The 19,166-nt window shown below is 36.3% G+C and overlaps 1 protein-coding gene across 2 annotated transcripts; it reads right to left on the bottom strand.

Moving 5' to 3' along the window:
• Window positions 1–115: 115 nt before the first annotated feature.
• GABPB1 (GA binding protein transcription factor subunit beta 1) lies at window positions 116–17,425 on the bottom strand. 2 transcript variants are annotated; one of them, XM_050903519.1, is made up of 9 exons: window positions 17,308–17,425; window positions 16,867–16,974; window positions 15,802–15,969; window positions 15,139–15,333; window positions 13,895–14,042; window positions 13,433–13,546; window positions 8,320–8,505; window positions 6,866–6,981; window positions 116–1,911 (listed from the first exon to the last, which is right to left on the bottom strand). In XM_050903519.1, the coding sequence occupies exons 1-9, from the start codon at window positions 17,356–17,358 to the stop codon at window positions 1,759–1,761; spliced, it is 1,239 nt and encodes a 412-aa protein (XP_050759476.1). In that variant the 5' UTR covers window positions 17,359–17,425; the 3' UTR covers window positions 116–1,758. The 2 variants fall into 2 exon arrangements, with proteins under 2 accessions (XP_050759476.1, XP_050759477.1); XM_050903520.1 differs by having other exon boundaries at window positions 13,931–14,042.
• Window positions 17,426–19,166: the final 1,741 nt, after the last annotated feature.

Raw genomic sequence — 19,166 nt, 5'->3', positions numbered from 1 at the left:
TAAGCCTAAAACTGTTTTTTCATATTTTTCTGAGTGCGTAACACAGCACAGCTTTGACCTTCTAATGCACATACAAAACAACTGAAATGGAACTGATTCCACACTATATCTATGTGGAAAAGATATTTAATTGTAAAATAGAAAAAGTAGGCCAGAGTACAGTTTTAAGGGTAATTCTTCTGTGTACAGTATTAAGTAAACTAGACTTTTTGCTTAAGTTTATATAAACAATTCCATAAAAGCAGTGAAACATGGAACAACAAAGCAAAGCACAAAGAGTTTTATCTTACAAAAAAGGAATCTGCACAGTAGTTCAAAATTTCATGTAACACAGCGCTGAACAATCTTAAGGCAGCTCAGTCTAAGCACAGGACTAGAAGCCAGGAACTCCCGAGATCTATTCCCAGGACTACCACAGATTCACGTGGTCTTGGGCCAGTCATTTTAACACTCTCTGTGTTGCACTTATACCAGTTATAAAATTGAGACAATAACACTCACTTACCTGCCTCAGGCAGTACAGTAAGGGTTCTTTAAAAGATTTTACAATGCTCTGAAGATGTAACGTGCTATATAAATCCTAAGCATAATAGATCACTGCACAGACACACACAAACACAGTATCACAGTGAAGAACAATGATGCTAGGTAAGAAGAGCATCACTACAACATAAAAAAATTACTTGTCCAATTGCATAATTAAAATGCAAAAGTCCGTTCAGAAAAAATGTATCACTGAAATAATTTCAAGGCTATTGGGGAAAAAAAGATCAATAGGAATATTCTAAAAGAACTACTATTTGTGTTCCAGTGGAGACATTCTTTTCTATTCATTACTGAACTTTAAAATGCTTGTCCAGGAAAATTTTAAGACACACAGAGTGAAGTTTCAATGCCTCCATTACCAAATTTTAAATTGCCTCTAATGTGTAAATTAAATTTTTTTTTTTGTTCTTTTTAATTACAAATTACATTCTTCCAAGAAATATACCATCCACAATAAAACTGGCTGCTAGCTTACTTCAAATGACCTATAGGCTAAACATTTTTCTCATAATTTTTCTCATCTTTGCTGAAAAATACCTATGCAAGATATATGTGTAGAAATTACAAAAACATGCAGCATATGTACAAACTGAAAAGTTTAAAAAATATTAGCTTCATATACATGTAAATCTACTTGGATATATCTGAAATTAAATATAAAAATTTCACCATCTAAAATAAAAAAAACCCAAAAATGGTTTTCAGAGAATCTGAGACAACTACTTAAAGCTGTACAAAGATTTCCACCTGGAAATGTCTTATTCAGAGAAGTTTAAGTTGTTACCATGTAGAAATAACTGTTAATTCATTTTGTCACATAATTCATTTTCAAGTTGTCAGCTTAAATCAACATCATCACCCTTAAAACTGTTCTGTTTTTCAGGAGTTAGATTCATACTAAAATCAAAAATTTCACAAAAACATTGGCTTCTCATGTTTCTGGATCCCTTCAAAAAGATTTATGAACTTATTTTGAAACTGTAAAAAAAACAACTATTTACAGTATTTCATTTTTAAATACTTTTCACAATTTCTAAATTCAGAGTTTTTATGTTACAAGAAATTCATCAGAGCTCACGGCTTAAGTCCAGTTATCAACTTGTAGCATCTTCTCTATCATGTAATCCTGTGTCTGTACCTATATAGCGTACAGTTCAAGATTGTACTGCAGGTTTTTGAAAGTAACAGGCTTTGCAGTATGTTCATTTTTTATTAAACAGCTTCTTTATTAGTCTGGAGGCGGTTCATTGCCTCTAACTTCTGCCGATAGGCCTCTGCTTCTTGTTCTTTCTTTAGAAGCTGCTGACGATATTTTTGTGCTTCTCTGTTTGCCTCATCCAGCTGTTTCTGAAGAGTTTCTCTTTCCTATTAGAAACAGAACCAGCAATATTTTGTCAAATATGTATCAAATACAAGTTAAAATGGCAAATATTTTTCCTTTACATGCAGCTCAAGTGTTAGGGTATCATGTAGAAACTGTTCATTTCTTATTCAGGCAAACCTATATGAATGCTGCTGTGTAAATTAGACATCAACTATCACACCAGACAACTCCCCACAATAAGGCTTGAAGTGTAAATATAGTAAACCCAAGTTTCTTTAGCTGCAAAGATACCAAGCAAGTCTTCATGGAAAAAGAGTGAAATAAAAAAGTGGAAGCATGGTGATCAAATACTAACATACTATATTAACATTTCTCCAATGATTCAATTCCCTTTGTTACTTTTTAAAAATTGGAATCCAATCTAACAGGATTGTCCCTTTCTGTTGTATTTCTAATCAGACAGTATAATGAAAAACTGTTACCTAACAGCAGTTTGCACTGGAAATTGACAGCTGCCCACTAACCGAAATATATGCATAACTGGTTTCTAAATGAAGTGATCTGAAGTGAGTGATACTATGCAATCCAGAGGTATAATTACATCTGCAAGGACACCACATTTTTATGAATTAACAGGCATTTAGCTAGATAAGCTTTTTCCATTCAAAAGGAGTAACTTAAGGCTCCATCTTGTATACAAGTTTGTTGGGGATGACTATAAAGTGGTTTCCAAGCAAAATAATTCAGGAAATGCCACTTCCTATGAAGCTGCCTTAGGAACTAAGGAGAATGTATTTCTATCTCCAATGACGTAGGTACTGTCATTTTGTTTGATGCTGCACTGAGCCCAATTGAAAAAGCAATTTGCTTGGAAAATAGTTTTGTTTTGATCTTCAACCAAATACCACTTCATTAAAGTGCATCATACTTTTATGAGTAAGGTAGTATTTGATTTTGAATCATTCTTTCCACTGTAGTTCTTAAGTAGCCACAAGAGGGAGGTTGTCAGAGAAGCAAGCTATCTCCCAGAAAAACAAAACTCTTATCGAAAACTGAGGCCCAGTGAAAATAAGTTGCCTTTTTACCTTACTCCCATCCCAGCAGTTCAGTATCACATTCCCATTTAATACCTCAAACAGTTGTTAGAAGTTTCTCCCCCCACACCCCCATAACAGCATCCCTATTCTTCACCTCTTTGATGCACTCACATATTTTCATGGTCAGAGCCTGAAAATACAAAATACTCTGCCTCCCTTCTACTTGCTACTGTTCTCAGTACTTGTCACAGTCACATTTAGCAGTCACATGCTGTGCTGAATGTGCTGGAATATAAATGACATAGGTGATCAGATCATTGCTAACAGCAGCATCTGTACAGCAAAAACAACAGGTGAAGGAGAGATGTTATTAACAGGTTATACAGACTAGCTATAATACAGAACAGAACAAACTCCATTAAGTGCAGCTTGATTTTACATAGGGCTTTAAGAGCTGAAGGAAGCTAGCTAGGGTTTGCTTCATTTGGAGCATATGCTAATAAAATGAGAGCTCATCTAATCTTGCTTACTTATTTGAAAAGAAAGATCAGCTTCCACCTCTGAAAATTTGGATTCTGCTTTTTAAGCAACTTTACGAACGGCCAACCCATGTAGCAACTAGACTGACAAATGCCAAATGAACAATAGAGCCTACATCTCAAAGGATCTGAAATACACCAATGATGTTCCAGCACCAGTCCAACCAAAACATACTGCTATTTCTGTAAGTTATCTATGCAGTATAAGCTGAGCCAACAGCTTACATAAAACAGCCTTGTGGAGTAGAAAGTTGGTGAAAAGAGCTACAAGACAATTCTCAGGGAAGCAGTCAAAACAGTTTATCCTGCTACGTGCGAAAAGCAACCTTTCCCTTGAGGGCACTGAGCTCTGGGATATACTGAGCTGGGCATTATCTCTCTCATGAATTTGTTACATAAAAAAGTCAGAAATCTAATACTGGCAAGAAGCAAAGCTGCTCTATCTACTGGGCTGCAGAAGAATAAGAACCACCAGTAGCTCACTGGCCAGTGGTTCTGCAGTGCACTACAAAAAGCAAGGCGCTATCACTAACTACTATGGAGTGTGTGCAGACGGCAAACACTTAGGGGTGGAGAGGTTCTCAGACCACATCTTATGAGTACTTCCCACAGAAGAGAGAAATAAAGCCGTGTACCCATAAGGAGTATAGCACATTAAGGAAGGGACAGAAAAAAACCCAAAAAAACCCCAAGTCTCAGTGGCATAGACAAGATAAAACCAGTATCTACCAGACAGACTAGCAATTCAAAGCATGTAGATTAGTCCAGCAACTACTAGGTGTAGTTTTTCGACAGTCATAGTCCTAGCGTAAACAGAATGAGTGAAGGAACTAAGGCCAAGTATACTGTCTAGGCAGTGGAAAGAAACCAATGCTTTTGGAGGAGAAGTGCAGATCTACAGTGGACTGAACAGTGAAAACTGGTTCCTTAACTTTTACATCTAGAATAGGGAGGACTATATCTGGTTTATTAATTTAATCAAATCCAGAAAGTGTTCTTAGGGCATTCTTTAGAACACAACTGAAAGTGTTCTAATTATCTGAAGTCCTTTTGTATCAGTATAAAGACCTACCCAGGTAAAAATGAAATTAGAGGATCCTCAGTGCTCTTAAAAAATCTTCCATTTTATCAGGGAATTTTCTTCATTACATATAACTTTTCTTAACAGTTTACATATTGACAATAGGGACACCCATAACTAAAATAACCAAACCAAGCATTCTTTTTAACAACAGAAAAAACAGGGATATGAATTCACCAATATAATTAATTTACAATTATGATTTTTTTTTTTTTAGTCTAATGAAATGATTGTCCTGGTTCTAATGCATGTCACCTTTCAAACATGCAACATGGGAAAAACAGTCAAATTCAAGAATGAAAATAAAAATCACTCTATGTTAATGAATTATGCATGAAAATGAAAAACAGAACGTGTGTGTGACAGGGGTTTTTTTGCTGCCATCCTCCATTTAAAATATCAAACTGTTTAGGAAAATTGTTATCACTCTTCAAAATGAGCTGAACTGTTTGAACTTAACAGACCCAAAAGACAAAAAAAAAAAAAAAAAAAAAAAAATCAAAAAACACCACTACAGCTTTAGTCGTTCACAATACTTTCACAGGAAAGTTTGTCACCTCACATGAATGGGAGGATGTTCAACTAAAAGACTTTCAAACTACAGTTAACTGTTCATACACTATGAATTTACAACAGCTGAAGAAAGCACTCTTAGCCTTGAATCAACTCTTTATATTGAAATAAAGGAATGAATCACCAGTGAGGCAAAGAAACCAAACAATAAAGGTTTTCTACATTAAAAAAATATTTTAATGAGGGGAGGGGTCCCACTCCCTCCAAATTCAAGTATCTACCACCTTCTATGATGAAGAAGTTTGAAGTGAACCAACTTTATGTGCACTTCTTTAATGTCCCTGTTACCAAAGTGAGGTAGCACCCTACCCCTATGAACCACAATAAGGCTCCTGACATCAACTGGCCTCCACACAGAGGCAGAGGTCTGCATGTGCATTTCCAGTTGTACAGGCAGAGACGAAGTCAGTCATCAAAACTTGCACTTAAAAGTAACAGATAAAGTAACTCATTTAAACCAACTTCTTTCAATATCTGAGAAATGTGTTTAAAATATATAATTGAAACTGGTAATCCCCTTAAAATTATTTGTACTGTTATACCGACTATCTGTGATTAGGAACAGGTCAATTTATTCCTTAACCAATCTAGATTTTTTTTTTCCCTTCACCTAACAGAATTATTAAAATACTTAAGGAAACTTAATTTCCTTTACGAATAATTCAGGCAGATGTTTAAAAGTGTGAACAAAAGAAATGCTTTTATTGTAACAGTCATACATTTAAAAAAATGCAGCAAGAAAATTTCAACTGTCATGATAATCTGTAATGACCACAAAGCTGCAAAGGCCAAAAGTATTTGATGTGACAACTTACGTACTGGGAAAGCAAGTGATGAAGGGTGGTAATTATTGTTATTAGACATGGATAACATATAGCACATAGTGTACAATAAAAAGTATTCAATTAGGCACAATTCGATAATATGAACAGAAGTTGCAGAATACAACCTTTGATAAATGAAATATAATGGAGTTGACAAAATGAGAACTTACAGCCTAGTCAAGGCAGACAGCAATTTTCATAAACTTTTGACCAAAGCTGGTCAGCACAGTTAGAAGCAACAGAAGAAGGAATGAGATGGTTGACCTATTGTGGCTAATATAAAAAAGCTACAATTTTAAATTGAACAGCTACATCTATTTATCATACATAAAAAGAAAAGCTCTCTCAGTGTTGTTCCGCACTATAATTTAAAAAAAACAGGATGGTGCAAAGATGTGTAACAGTGAACTGCTCCAGAATTTAAAAAAAAAAAGAGACAGATAAAAATTGACAAACACAGAATCTTACTGTTTCACTTTTCCATTAACAGTTATCTAGATATCATGAATGGAAAGGAAACATTGCTAAAATATGATCTCACAATCAGGACAAGCATGTGGTCATAACAGAAAGATGAGGGTACAGCACTCTCATTCACTGCTAGCGGAAAGAGTCAAGTTACTCAATAATATATTGGTACCTAGTTTTAAAAGCTAGCTAGTAATCTTAAAGGAAAAACAAAAAAATTAAGTTATCATATACTTAAACAAGTGTCACTTTTACGTGCACGACCAGAGGATGACGCAAATAGCCCTCCTATATTCTTTTTACAACTTTGTAAAAGATGAATTCCAGTAACAGGGGAGACTGAACAAATTGTTTCACACACTTCATTCTGTGGTAACACAGAAATTAAACTCTAGAACAACACAAAAAAACCACAACCAGATACTCAGTGCTGAACACTCTGGTTAACACATATCATGTAATATACTCCTTACTTCTATTTCTGCAGACTCCACACGATTTTCAACAATCTCAATGCACTGTCTCTTCACTGGCGGTTCTTCACTTATCACAGTTTCTTCAGCAATGTCTGTTGCTGGAACTGTTAGTACTGAAAACATATTTGTACATAGAAATACATTTACTTCAAACAATATTTGCACTACATAAAATTCATATAATTAAGTAATTTTATTAACAGCAATAAAATACAGTGACTTTCCCTTATGAAAACACAACTATATAATAAAGTGCATTATAAAGTCAGTACAAGGAAAATTTACTAAAAACTTCAGCTGCTTGTGTGCTACTAAAGAATTTTAAAATTCTTTGTTACCAAGGTCTACAATAGTTAGTTGTCACTCTGGAGTATCATTGCTGTTTTTCAGAGCGTAGACAGACATGGAAGTGAATTGCTGCAGAGTTACCAGTCTGTCAATTATACAACTTATGTAGCAGACCATCTTTATAAAGTTTCTTAAGCAAATACTAAATACAAAACTGGCTTTTGATTTTGATTAATTAGAACACCTTAGATAATCTGAAAATCCAGTAGTTATTAACCTTGAAGGAAAAAAATTAGGGATCTAAAGAAATCCATACTCTAATTTACTCATGCTAGCAAATAAATGTCCTAACTGTCACTTCAATTACTACTACACACATTCATGCTTTCCGATAACTAGCTGTACGTTATCAGACAGACTGTGAATCAAATAATTTGTCTCCAGTGTCTCCAACTCTTCAAGCTCCACACTGGGAGTTCTCATGAAGAAACCAGAGAAGGAATCATTTTTGTCTAAATAGTATTGGCATCTTTAAAAGAAACCACCCAAAAACCACACATCACAAAATAGCACTTATTACACTAGCAGCTTCCACAAAGTACATATGGCCCAACAGGACAATTTGTGTCACCCTGGCTTCACTGGTTCTGCCACTGCTCCTCTAAAACCTCAAGCACGTAAGACTTGGCTTTTGTTCTGTTAAGAACACACTCCATGGGACTTGCACAGCTTGCTTCATGCATCAGATTTCTAAATCCAAGCCTCACCTCCCCACAGTATTTCCAGCAAGGCAACAGCGTAAGTATTGGAAGAAGGCTTTTGTCTTACTTCATCTTCTAGTTTTCATAACAAGTTTGCAAGAATCAAACTTACTGAAGGCAAAGCAAGTAGTTAACACTTTTCCCTTAAATGTCCCATTTCTCTTCCATACAGTTTAGTAATTCTTCCATTCTTTCTCCTAATGCAGAGACTCAGCTGAAATGTGGTAACTCACCGAACTGCAGTAGCTCATGTGTCTGAGCCTTTTGCAGTATAAGAATTCAAAGATGTATTTAAATTGATAATTACACAAAGGTGTCCAAGCTATTTGCACCTAACAATTTATTATTATTACTATAACTAAAATAGTTCCTCAAGCTCGAACCGTACAAGTTTCCACTCACCTTGCTGTCCATCTGGCATGGTCACAATGATTGGCTGCCCTATTCCACTGGTTGGAATCGAATGCAGATTACCAAGCTGAATGCCATCTGTAACTATAGTAATAACTTGCTGACCTCCAGAACTGACGACTTGCTGAATAGCACCATCCACAGATTCTGCAGTCACAACTTCTTCTGTGGCCACAACTATCAACAGATTAGTAAAGAAATTAAGTCAATTTATAAATTAACCTGTATGATTTCAAGTGCATTTTGGTACAGCTGAGAAAAAATTTCTTCCACGTCTTTTAAAATTTGATCCCCCTCACCCCCCAATTAATGAATTACTACATATTATATTGTTAATAGAAATCTTTCACCAGGCCAGCATAAAGCACTAACATTTTGAAATATACATGCAACTCTGTTCTGGTTTACCTTGCTCAATATAATAATTTTTTTATTTAGCATGTTTCCTAATAGATAAACCCCACTCAAAACTGACACTTTGGGTTCAGTGTTAACATGGCAGCAAGAAGAGTTGGTTTTAAGAACACAAATAACTTTTGCATTGTACACAAGCTGGACTAAGTTACACTAACAGCAGAATTAAAAAAAAAAAAATTAAACTCTAAATACTAGCTTGAAACTACTCCTCAACCAGTGCCTTGCCAGGTGTACCTCAGGATCCAGCCCTGATTTCTCTGCTTACCGTAATGGTCTTCAAGATAGTAACAGACTGAAGGACCTCTAGAGAATCTTAAAGGTTTGTCTCTACTACGTGGGTACTTCAAACACAACCACAACTTTATTTATTAGACAAAGTATGAAACAGGACTAAAGGAAAAGTTCTGCAGGTTGACATTTTTACACCTTTGAAGGAGAAAGATAAAGCTTAAAAGGTAAAATAAACATTGTATGTATATAATTCTATAGGTAAAAGTAAAAATAAAAAATCTCAGCTCAACTAAAAATTTCAAATTCATGATTCGATAATGAGTATACAGCAGCAAACCCTCACAATTCTATATTACATCTGTATATCAAGGAAAGATAAGGGAAAGACTGCATTCAGAACTACAACACATACCACAGCTTGCACTATACACTGTAACTGGGGTCTCGCACTACCACCCTTATTTTTTAGAACAACGAGATATTGAGACAAAGAGCAAGATCACTAGTAGCACAATCAAAGACTTTCAAGCACACTAACTCTGTATTTTATTTTCAATTTGTCAGGGTAAAAGCAAAGCCTTTGATTTAAATAACAGACATTAGAGTGTTTTCTATCTACAGAGATGAAATTAAAACCCTATAGACTATGTTGTGATGCTCGAGATGAGAGAAGGAAGATAAAACCCTGAAGCTTTCATCTTTTAAGTTAATTACAATATAACACACACACACACAGATCACTCTGTAGTTCAAATAATGACTGCAGTCATTGTCTTCTGAAGATCTTTATGTTCAGAGATTACTGTCCTATAGCACTGCTTAAATATTCACAATGTTTATTCAGTAAACCAAAACAGTAAGTCCTACATGAATAAGTGGTGTTGTATTGAACTTGATTTGGCTTCCAAGTACAGCCTCAGCAGTAAGAAAGACCATTGCCACAAAAATTCCAAGTTGCTCAAGTGCCAATACTAGCTGCTGTGGCAAACAGCTCTAATCTTTGAGTTTCAAACTCAATGTTGGGCTTTTAGTTCTGGAAGGAAACATTATTAGGACTTCTTCAGACCTTCACAGAAAAATGGAGATTTTATCTAAAAATAAGTTATTCTATATAAAAGAAAAATATCCCCATAAATGTAGTCGTTACTCCTTCCTTGCTCTCCTTCCATATCTATATCCATATAATCATTAGTTACCACACTACTTCATACGCTGAAGGAAAGCTGAAGTCATTTAAAACAGCAGCACTATTATTTTCAAGAATCTCTCTGCATTAATGTGCATTATTTTCTTCTGCAGTGTGCACAGGGGGAGAATACCTGCACACGCAGTAAGACATATGCCTAATTCCAACATAAGCACACCAAATACTGCATTCCAAATACACATCTTAAATCATATTTTTCTCTAATCCAACTCTGAGTTCCATACATACATTATGCACCACATCTGTACGTAACGTCCATGTCCTCATATTTGTCACTCTATCTGAGTAACAATTAAAAAAAGCATGATTCTATTCAGCTCCAGTGAGAAGCACCTTTCTTTCTTTCGTTTTACAAAAGTGCTAAGTTTCTAACTGTAAGACATGAGGAACTAGGGGAAGGAGATCAGAGTAGTTAACTTCAAAAGAGGAGAAAAACCTAGACGGAAACAACATAAAAGGCAGAACCTAAGTGCTTTGTCCAACTTTATTCAGTCTTAAATACAGGAGGCTAAGTACAAGGTAAGAGCCAAAACCAGAATTCTCAATCCTACAGTTTTTGAGAGTACTTATAAATGGATCTTTTACCAGATGAGCACAAACAGAAGGGGGGGGTGGGGGTTGTTGTTGTTTTTCCTTTTTTTTTCTTGAACACACTTACTACTGACGCACAGGTGACAAAAAGTCACCTTGCTTTTGTATTCTTTACACTTTATAAACTATTAAAGGAGTAAGAACCCAGGAAATAATTTGCAGACAGTAAGATGCTGCGAGAGTGCCCACACATCTGCATAAAAATTAAAGCAGAAGAACTGATCTTGATGAACTGCATCAAGACTTCAAGCTTATTCCTTCCTGCCTGTCATCTCCTGCCTCCTCTCTAATAATTTTTATCTTCAGTGGTTTACTGACATGTAACATAGGTTACACTGCACCACTGCAAGGACAGGGCCATGAAACACGAGCACTCAGTTAGTTACCAAAGTCTGCTACCGAGTCCTGGATACACATTTAATGCTCCATAATCCCATGCAATCCCTTCTCGAATTTCTATCTCCTACAATTAGATCTGAGTTTCACTGAAATATATTGATTGATTGAAAACATCAGCAGTTGCTTCTGTAATGAAAGGCACTACATTCTGGTTTTGAATCATCCACTTCCCTTGCAATATTTAAATGTCATAAAATAGTATAGCTGTACTTAGGTACTGCTTTGAGAAGTAGCAGAAGAAGAGAGCTGTATTAAGAAATCCTGCAGGACTTCAAAATACTTAGAGATGAAAACTCAGGTACATGTTGGGATGTCATGACTTGCTGGCATGCCAGCAAGTCTGAGAGTACAGATCTCTTCTATATTTTCAGTGAAAACTGTGTCCTTAAGAATGATGTCATCTGCAAAGCTGAATTCTGTGAGAATTTTTAAGTACCAAAGACTTTGACCACGCAAAGTATCTCAGCTCTGTATAATTTATCACACTGACCATAACCAACAAAAAAGCAAAATAAATGCATTTCTTTAGAAATGTGTTCAGAAAAATTCAGGTTACCGTAAGCATCATAATTCCTTGATCAACAGAGGGTTGTTGCTCTCCATAGTGATCTCCAGTCACTGGCTTTAAAGCTAGGCTCATCTTGCTACATATCACATCACTAATCAGTGCTCAAAATCAAGCTAACTTGGAAATAAGGCTATAGCGCTACATGTCAGTATACTAAATACTATAAATACTAAATAAACAAAAAAGCAATCTGGCCTACCATAAAACTCCAGTAGCTAGAGACATTCCATACTGCCTGAGAAAACTGGGGAGCAACATATGCAAAACAGCACTGGGCAAGTAAAGTATGAATGAAAAACTTCACAGCTTTCTTTAGAAAGCCAGGTCTCCACCAAAACACCTTTTGGGACTCAGAATAACAGGCATTTTTATTCAAGTACACCATATGGCCTACTTCAGAGACAAAAACTAGGGATTTCTGTGTCCCAAAGCTAGCTAACAAAGAATTAACATAGCACTAGACCTCCTAAGTGCTAGTTTTACCTGATTTTTTGATGCAATGGCAAGATATTAACATACACCATAATTGGAAAATATGGTCTGGAACAGAAGTTTAGTGGCATCTTCTTATAAAGTAACTTTCAATAATTCAGAAGTTTTTGATCACACTTTAACTTTATTGTAGATGGTATTACAACTTGCTTAAATTATAAAAGGAGGTCTTTTCCTTGCTCATATCTCTCTTTCTCAAACCTGTTAGTGGTAATGACTAGTCTTTATAATCCACTTTGATGCTGTGAGACTCCTGACTGCCATTTCTTTCTTCACTTTGCATGTTGTAACAAACAAAAGTGAAAAAGTACACAAAGCAAGGAACACATTATTTAGAAAGGATGGAGAAAGATATCCAGGGCAACTTGCAGAGTATGAAACCTTGACCAAAGGGTTTTTTTTCCAGACAAAGCAGTAACTGGCAAAGATCCATGGGGCAGGGGTGAAGGGTTTTTGTGGTAAGAAAGAGGAATGCGAAACTTGGGAACTAGGGGCAATGGAATTCCTTGTGCTTTTCTGGCTTCTTGTCATGGCCTGTGGAATAAGAGAGTGTGCATACGGCTGCAGTGAGGGATGCAGGCTCCTTCTTCCTAGGAGAACAATAATGTATTGCTAGGCTTAGGTTTACCCGAAATGCCATGACAGCATAACAGCCTGAAGTGGGACATACTAATCACTACATATGATTATAAATGCAAGTAGAATGCCTCAATGTTGAAAAGACGACCCACAGACATTCTAATGGGCAAACTGCACACTAAGATCGCCAAATATTCTTGTGCCTTTTGGGTGAAAGATTAAAAAAACTGCCAACAAAGTATATGCAAACAACATTGGGGGCCATTTCACAATATTTAACAGGAAGAAGCATTCAAAGAAAACATTCTTCCACCAAACGCAACTAAACTGTATGTAGACAAAGATGTAAATTCAATCTCCTGAATTATGCTTGCTTTCAGCAAGAGGAATGCTACTGACATTAGGCCCGGAAATACCAGCTGTGGTCAGAAATCTTATTAAGAAATAATTGTACGCATGAATCTGGCAAACCTTCCAGGTGAAAGTAAAGGAAAAATTTTGTTCATGCTGAAAAAAGGAAGGAAGATTGTCATCTCATTTCCGTATGAACTGTATCTCCAGAAGTGCCAGTTATGTACTTTTAGTTTATTAAATAAGGTTAAATGACTTGGCTTTCTAACCTGGTGTTTCTGAAGAATTAGACAGTGGAGCTGACGCTTCTGCTAAAGCTGCCAACGTGGCTAATACTGACGTCGACGAATTTCCAAACTGTACAGCAGACACTCCTGTTTCATCTAGTAGGTTGAAAAAAAAGTTAGCTGATAAATTTAAAACCAGTGAAGTCTCTTTTTTTATTATTATTGCACTGAAGCTTCTAACACACACTCTGTTCTCAAAAACATTCTGCTGAACCAAAGTGCTATTCTGAAGGCAAGTTTGTTAAGAAAATACAACTTCTGGTAATTCATCTCTGGAGACTGTTGTTTTAAGTATGTAGACATTTACAACACATAAAAAACACTGAAGAGGAACACGGTAACTACTCTCTTCTTACCAGTGTTTTTCCTCAAGCCTTTTCACTAAATGGTGAAAATCAACTAAAGTATAAAATCCCAGTAGCTATCCTATAGGCATCTAAATACCTGTTCCACTTGATATATTTGCAGAAGATACCAGACCTGTTAGGTTCACCACCCCTCCAGGTCCGATGATGAACTGTGGTGTTGCTGCATGTATCGTCACAGTGTCCGGACTCTCTGGATTCGTATTGATTTGGTTCTGCATTGCAATCTAGGAGACAAAGGTAATAATATCATTCCAATTGTAGGTATAAAGAAATTATTTACCTTGTAAGTACTAGAATTATTGCACATTCCACTCAAAAAGGGAGGATCTCCCTCATTATGCTCAGGCAATATACATACATCGTGTCACATTTTGGCTGAAATCTAAAGACAGTATGTCTGTTGAAGTGAAAGAGAATAATGACACACCACTACTTCTCCTTACCATCTATTGTAAACAAAGAGGACCATATAAAGACAAGGCTCTTTTGTAGATAAGCAAGCTTACATGTCTAAAATAGAGGCCTGAAGAACCAAGACTGCTGTGGCAGCTACATGCCATGAAAATCAGCTCCAACAGCTTAGTAATTGCCATGAATTGTAGATGGCAGTCTTCTTTTTGTCTGTCTTTGAATTATTATTGACTTTTATTTACTATATCCTTTCTGCAATGAAGAGGAGGCTAAAGGAACAGACCAGAAGTTCATACTGTTCAAGATGTAGGGGAACAACAGATTTATACAGTGGCATAATGGTATTTTTCATTTGCTTTCTATTCTTTTCTCAATAATGCTTAGCACTTAATTTGCCTTTAAGAACACTATTGAACAGTGAGCACACATTTTCACAGAAGTATCTATTACAATCCCGATCCCAATCACTTCTCCAACAATTCAATCCTAGTTTTTCTAATTCAAGAAAAATTGCCATCTCTTGTCTCCTCTCCTGATCTCCAACTGTTAGGAAATTAATATCCAGATACGAAGCTAAATGAACGCTAGAGCATAGTCAAAACATTGGCAGAGTAGGGAGTTAAGTTTTACACCTTGCTTGTAAAGACTCCACCTAGTTCTGTGTACTACAACACTCAAATTTAAGAAAATAAAGGATACTTATCCTTGACTTTGTAGGTGGTGAAAATGTTCATCGGCCAGCTAGTGTTTGCTAACATTAATCTCATTTCCATGTCATGAACTAGACTGGAGTTTAGCATTATCAGTCAATATATGGTCTCACAGCTGCTATATTAAAAGCTTAGTTTATCACATGTGTAAACAAGTACTTTGCTGTAAGTTCCCTTAACATCATGAATCAAAAGTTACCTGTAATATTTCTGCAAGGTCTTCATTTCCATTGTCTACTGCAATATCTAATGCCGTTTTGCAAAATTTACTCTGAGCGTGAACATCTGCTCCATACTTTATTAAGAGTTCTACAACTTCTTGGTGGTTATGTTCAGTAGCCCAGTGAAGTGCAGTCATTTTGAGCATGTCCTTCGCATTGACATCAGCACCGTGCTACAAGCAAGATCATTGCATAAACTATGTTATTAGAAGTATCTGAATTAAATAATGCTGGTGACAGAATGAAGCCCAAAATTGTCTTTCTCCATCAGTAATGTCATGTTATCTTACATTTACAGATTTATTAAAAGTATTTCAATCTAACTACCAAATAAATTATTTACCTCAAAGGATTAAAGACTCCCTAAAACATAACATGTCTTGGTTCTAAAAGCTGTTAGTCACACAATGTCAAGTTAGGAAACAGTCTTATTTTGAAACAGCAATAAATAATTCACCTGAAATCATTATTTTAATGCTAAAATAAATTACAGTTTAATAGGAGAACAAAGCACCCAATGCACACAGCGCAAGTATTCGTATCATTTCAATGTTAGTTTCACGACTAAAAGGAAACTGCAAATATCTGATCATAAACCATTGTAATATCCCCACCTCAGACCTTGTTTCAGCAGTCTTTACCTTAAGTAAGACTTCTACTATGCTGGCATGGCCTTCTGACGCTGCCATATGCAATGGAGTTCTGTCCACTTTGGTTCTGGCATCCCGACTTACACCTGCTCGCAGCAACACTTCTGTTGTTGAGTAGTGTCCATACTGTGCTGCTAGATGAAGCGGAGATGTTCCCAACTGTAATGTAATGGAAACAGCTGAATTTTAACAGATGTCAGTATGAAGTATTTCTTCTTATTCCAGAGCTATCAAACTCAGGTGTCAGGCCATCACTTCAAAATCATTTTCCCTTCCAACTCTCAAGGAAAGAAGCTGTCAGGGCTTTTACAGAGTATGAAGAGGAAAAACCAAAAGTTTAATTTTTTTTTTTCCCAATAATCACAACACACTAAAAACAGCTCACTGGAAGCAACTCTTTGAGGTCTGTGCTCTGTTTTTTTCTGTCTTTTTGAGGTGTGATGTTTCAAGGGGCCTAACCCCATTTTTAGTGTTGGTCAACAGGCCATACCAACATTGGAAGGGACCTCTGGAAGTCACTTAAGTCCAATCTCCTGCTCAAAATAGAGTCAACTTGAAAGTTAGGTCACCAAGTAGATTAAGGCTCTTAAGGGCTTGTCAATACCAAAGAATTTTAGGTACCTGACCTCCCTATACAACCTATTCAAAAATAGGCACCTGCTAAAGACAACTCAGAGCCCCTGTATCAGGGAACTCTCAGCTGCACATATTAGGTAGTTGGGACTGCTTTCTTAATTCAGACCTCTTACTGTATTAAATGCACAAACACAATAACTAGGAAGATGATTGCTGCTTTCTCCCATTAACCATTCCAAAGTTCATCTTAAAAGCCACCAGAACGAGCTCATTCACAGTCTATTACTAAAATCAGTAGGAGGTCATATGAAGAAACAGACAATTTTAATTTTGAATTAGACATTAGATGATGTGACTGCAAAATTCCAAGAAGAAACTCCCAAGGCTTGCAACATAAATGCTTAATTGTAGTAATCCTATTTTCTTCTTCAGGTGAGAAAAGTAAGAGGATTTACCGAACACTGCAAAAGTTTTCATTACCCAATCTGTGGTAAAAGGTGCTCCATTTGCCATCAAAATGCGAACTTCGTCATCTTGACCTGCTCGTGCAGCTTCTAAAAGTTTCTTTCCCAAATCTACTAGTGACATCTAGTGAAGGACATAAAGGAATATAAAGAAAAAATAACATTAATACTATTTTAAGTACACAAATGCCGCTGTCATTTTTAAAATTATTTCTTAACTACTCTGAAAAGTTCAAAAACTGGAGTTGTTATTTTAGCCATAAGAACAAGCTTTATTGATTACAATAAGCAGCTTGATTTTAGAATTATTTTTGTCAGCCAAACAGAACTGACACTGGGGTGAAGATTTCACTATTACAATGATGTAACCATAGCAGCTGCAAAGTTATATCAAACTAAAATTAAACTGAACTGGATGACCATTTCTGATATTAGAAAGTGGTCTAGAAGCTCTCACCTGATACTGCAACCTTCTGCAGCTTTGTCCAGCTTTCAAATGGTAGTACATTATGGCTGCTATGTCACACGCCCAAAGGCACTACATTCACTTATCCAAAATGGCTACACATATTTAAGAGGTACCACTATGTAAATGCATTTAGATAGATATGAAACAACACCTTTCTGACATCTTGTCCATCACTATCACTTCATTTTGTTCAACCTAAAATTTAATTTCTGTACTCCCAGCTACAAAACGACACAATAAGCATATATTATTGTACTACATGCATCAGATATATGAACTAAAATGCCTGCCTGAAAACAAACATTACTATACCTGCTTCAACTGTCTACAGTTACCAAAAACATGTTAAGTGCAAAACTTTGAGACATGACTGAGATATTAGCTGAAAAACTTTCACATTGTCTCTAGATAATCTACCTTTTACAGCAAAGTTCCATATAATACAGAGCACACAAAACTATATGTAGACAAATTACACCTATGTTTCTGTTGCATCAAAGATTTCCTAGTATAACATATTTTTAAATCCACTCTATTTCATACTTGCTATTAAATTTATTCAGTAAAAAGAAAAATTAGAACTAAACCATAACTCACGCTACTAACCAAAATACATCATTAACGTTTTAGTCCTATACCTATGTTTTCCACTACCAGGATGCTAAGAATGGAATTACTTTCATCAGTTTAGTTTCCAGTCACAAGCAAAGTTAAGCCTGTATTACTAATAACAGCAGTTGCAAGGCCATGCAGCTGATTTCCTATACAAAGTTAGAGTTTATCAGTTCAGAAAGAAATCCCATTAGACATACACTTCTATCACAAAACCAACATATTTAGAAAGTTCTCTGCACCTGGCTCAACTGGCAAAACTGGTGTGGTATTTTGCTCAATAAGCTCAACGCTATTGACTTTCGAAGAAATTAGAAAGGAAGACAGAAATACTGCAAATGCAGAACTCCAACATATATCAGTAGAGCCATGAACTGGAGTAGATTACCTCTTTGTCTACAGAACTGACTGCAGGCAGCAATATCCCCTTCACGAAAATAATACGCCATTCATGTCCATCCTTCTAGTACACATGGACATGTTGATTTGTATCCAGAAAAGGGAAGAGGAGCAAGAAGGTGGCAGGACAGGATAAATACTGACCATGGGAAAAGGAAGGAAAAAAGGAGCAGAGAGTCAGATGCCGAGGAAGGGACAACAGCTGACACTCTTCCATAAAGAGAAAGGGCAAAAGAGAAACAGGAATTAAGAGAAAATCTACTATCCCTGTTAAAGGGAGACACTAGGAGTAATGATATAAAACAATAATAGGACAGAGAGGGCATTTGGCAAGTGCAGCAGTGAAATGATGGAATATAGCACTCCCTTTATATGGCACCCTTTTTTTTTTGGCAGGGGGTGCAATTTAAGAAGGAAAAGAGCACACACAGACACACACACTTTTTCTGGTGGTCTAACACCACCACATCAAGGTCCTCAGAAGCAAAAGGAACGCTGGAACTTAATGCAAAATACTGAAGTTAGGAACTAATTCAGGAAGACAACAATTCATTTTCTTTGTATTTATTTTTCTTTTAAACACCAATAGAGAAAAGGAACTAATAAAGTCTCCTTTTGGAATTACAGAATAATTGAGGCTGGAGGGGACCTCTCAAGGAAACCTAGTTCAATCTCCCAGTCAGAGCTGGCCCAACAGGCTGAGGCTGCGCATGGCTCGGTCCTGTTGAGTTTTGAATGTCTCTGTGGATGAACATCCCACCACTTCTTCAGCCTCGTTCCAGTGTCCGACCACCCTCATGGTAAGAGCTACCTTCTGGGTATACCTGTCTTTCTCC

Source organism: Gymnogyps californianus, chromosome 11 (genome assembly GCF_018139145.2).
Source record: "Gymnogyps californianus isolate 813 chromosome 11, ASM1813914v2, whole genome shotgun sequence".
Classification (NCBI taxonomy): domain Eukaryota; kingdom Metazoa; phylum Chordata; class Aves; order Accipitriformes; family Cathartidae; genus Gymnogyps; species Gymnogyps californianus.
This window is presented reverse-complemented; position numbering and strand designations above follow the sequence as displayed.

Bases quoted from the DNA above. Each gene is read 5' to 3' on its own strand.
- GABPB1 (XM_050903519.1), bottom strand. From the start codon at position 17,358: ATGTACTACCATTTGAAAGCTGGACAAAGCTGCAGAAGGTTGCAGTAT. The intron at 15,970-16,866 runs GTAATGAAAACT...ATTACATTACAG, and splicing joins CACCTTTTACCACAGATTGG to TTGGGAACATCTCCGCTTCA. The intron at 1,912-6,865 runs GTAAGGAGTATA...TGTTTCTAATAG, and splicing joins TGGAGTCTGCAGAAATAGAA to GAAAGAGAAACTCTTCAGAA.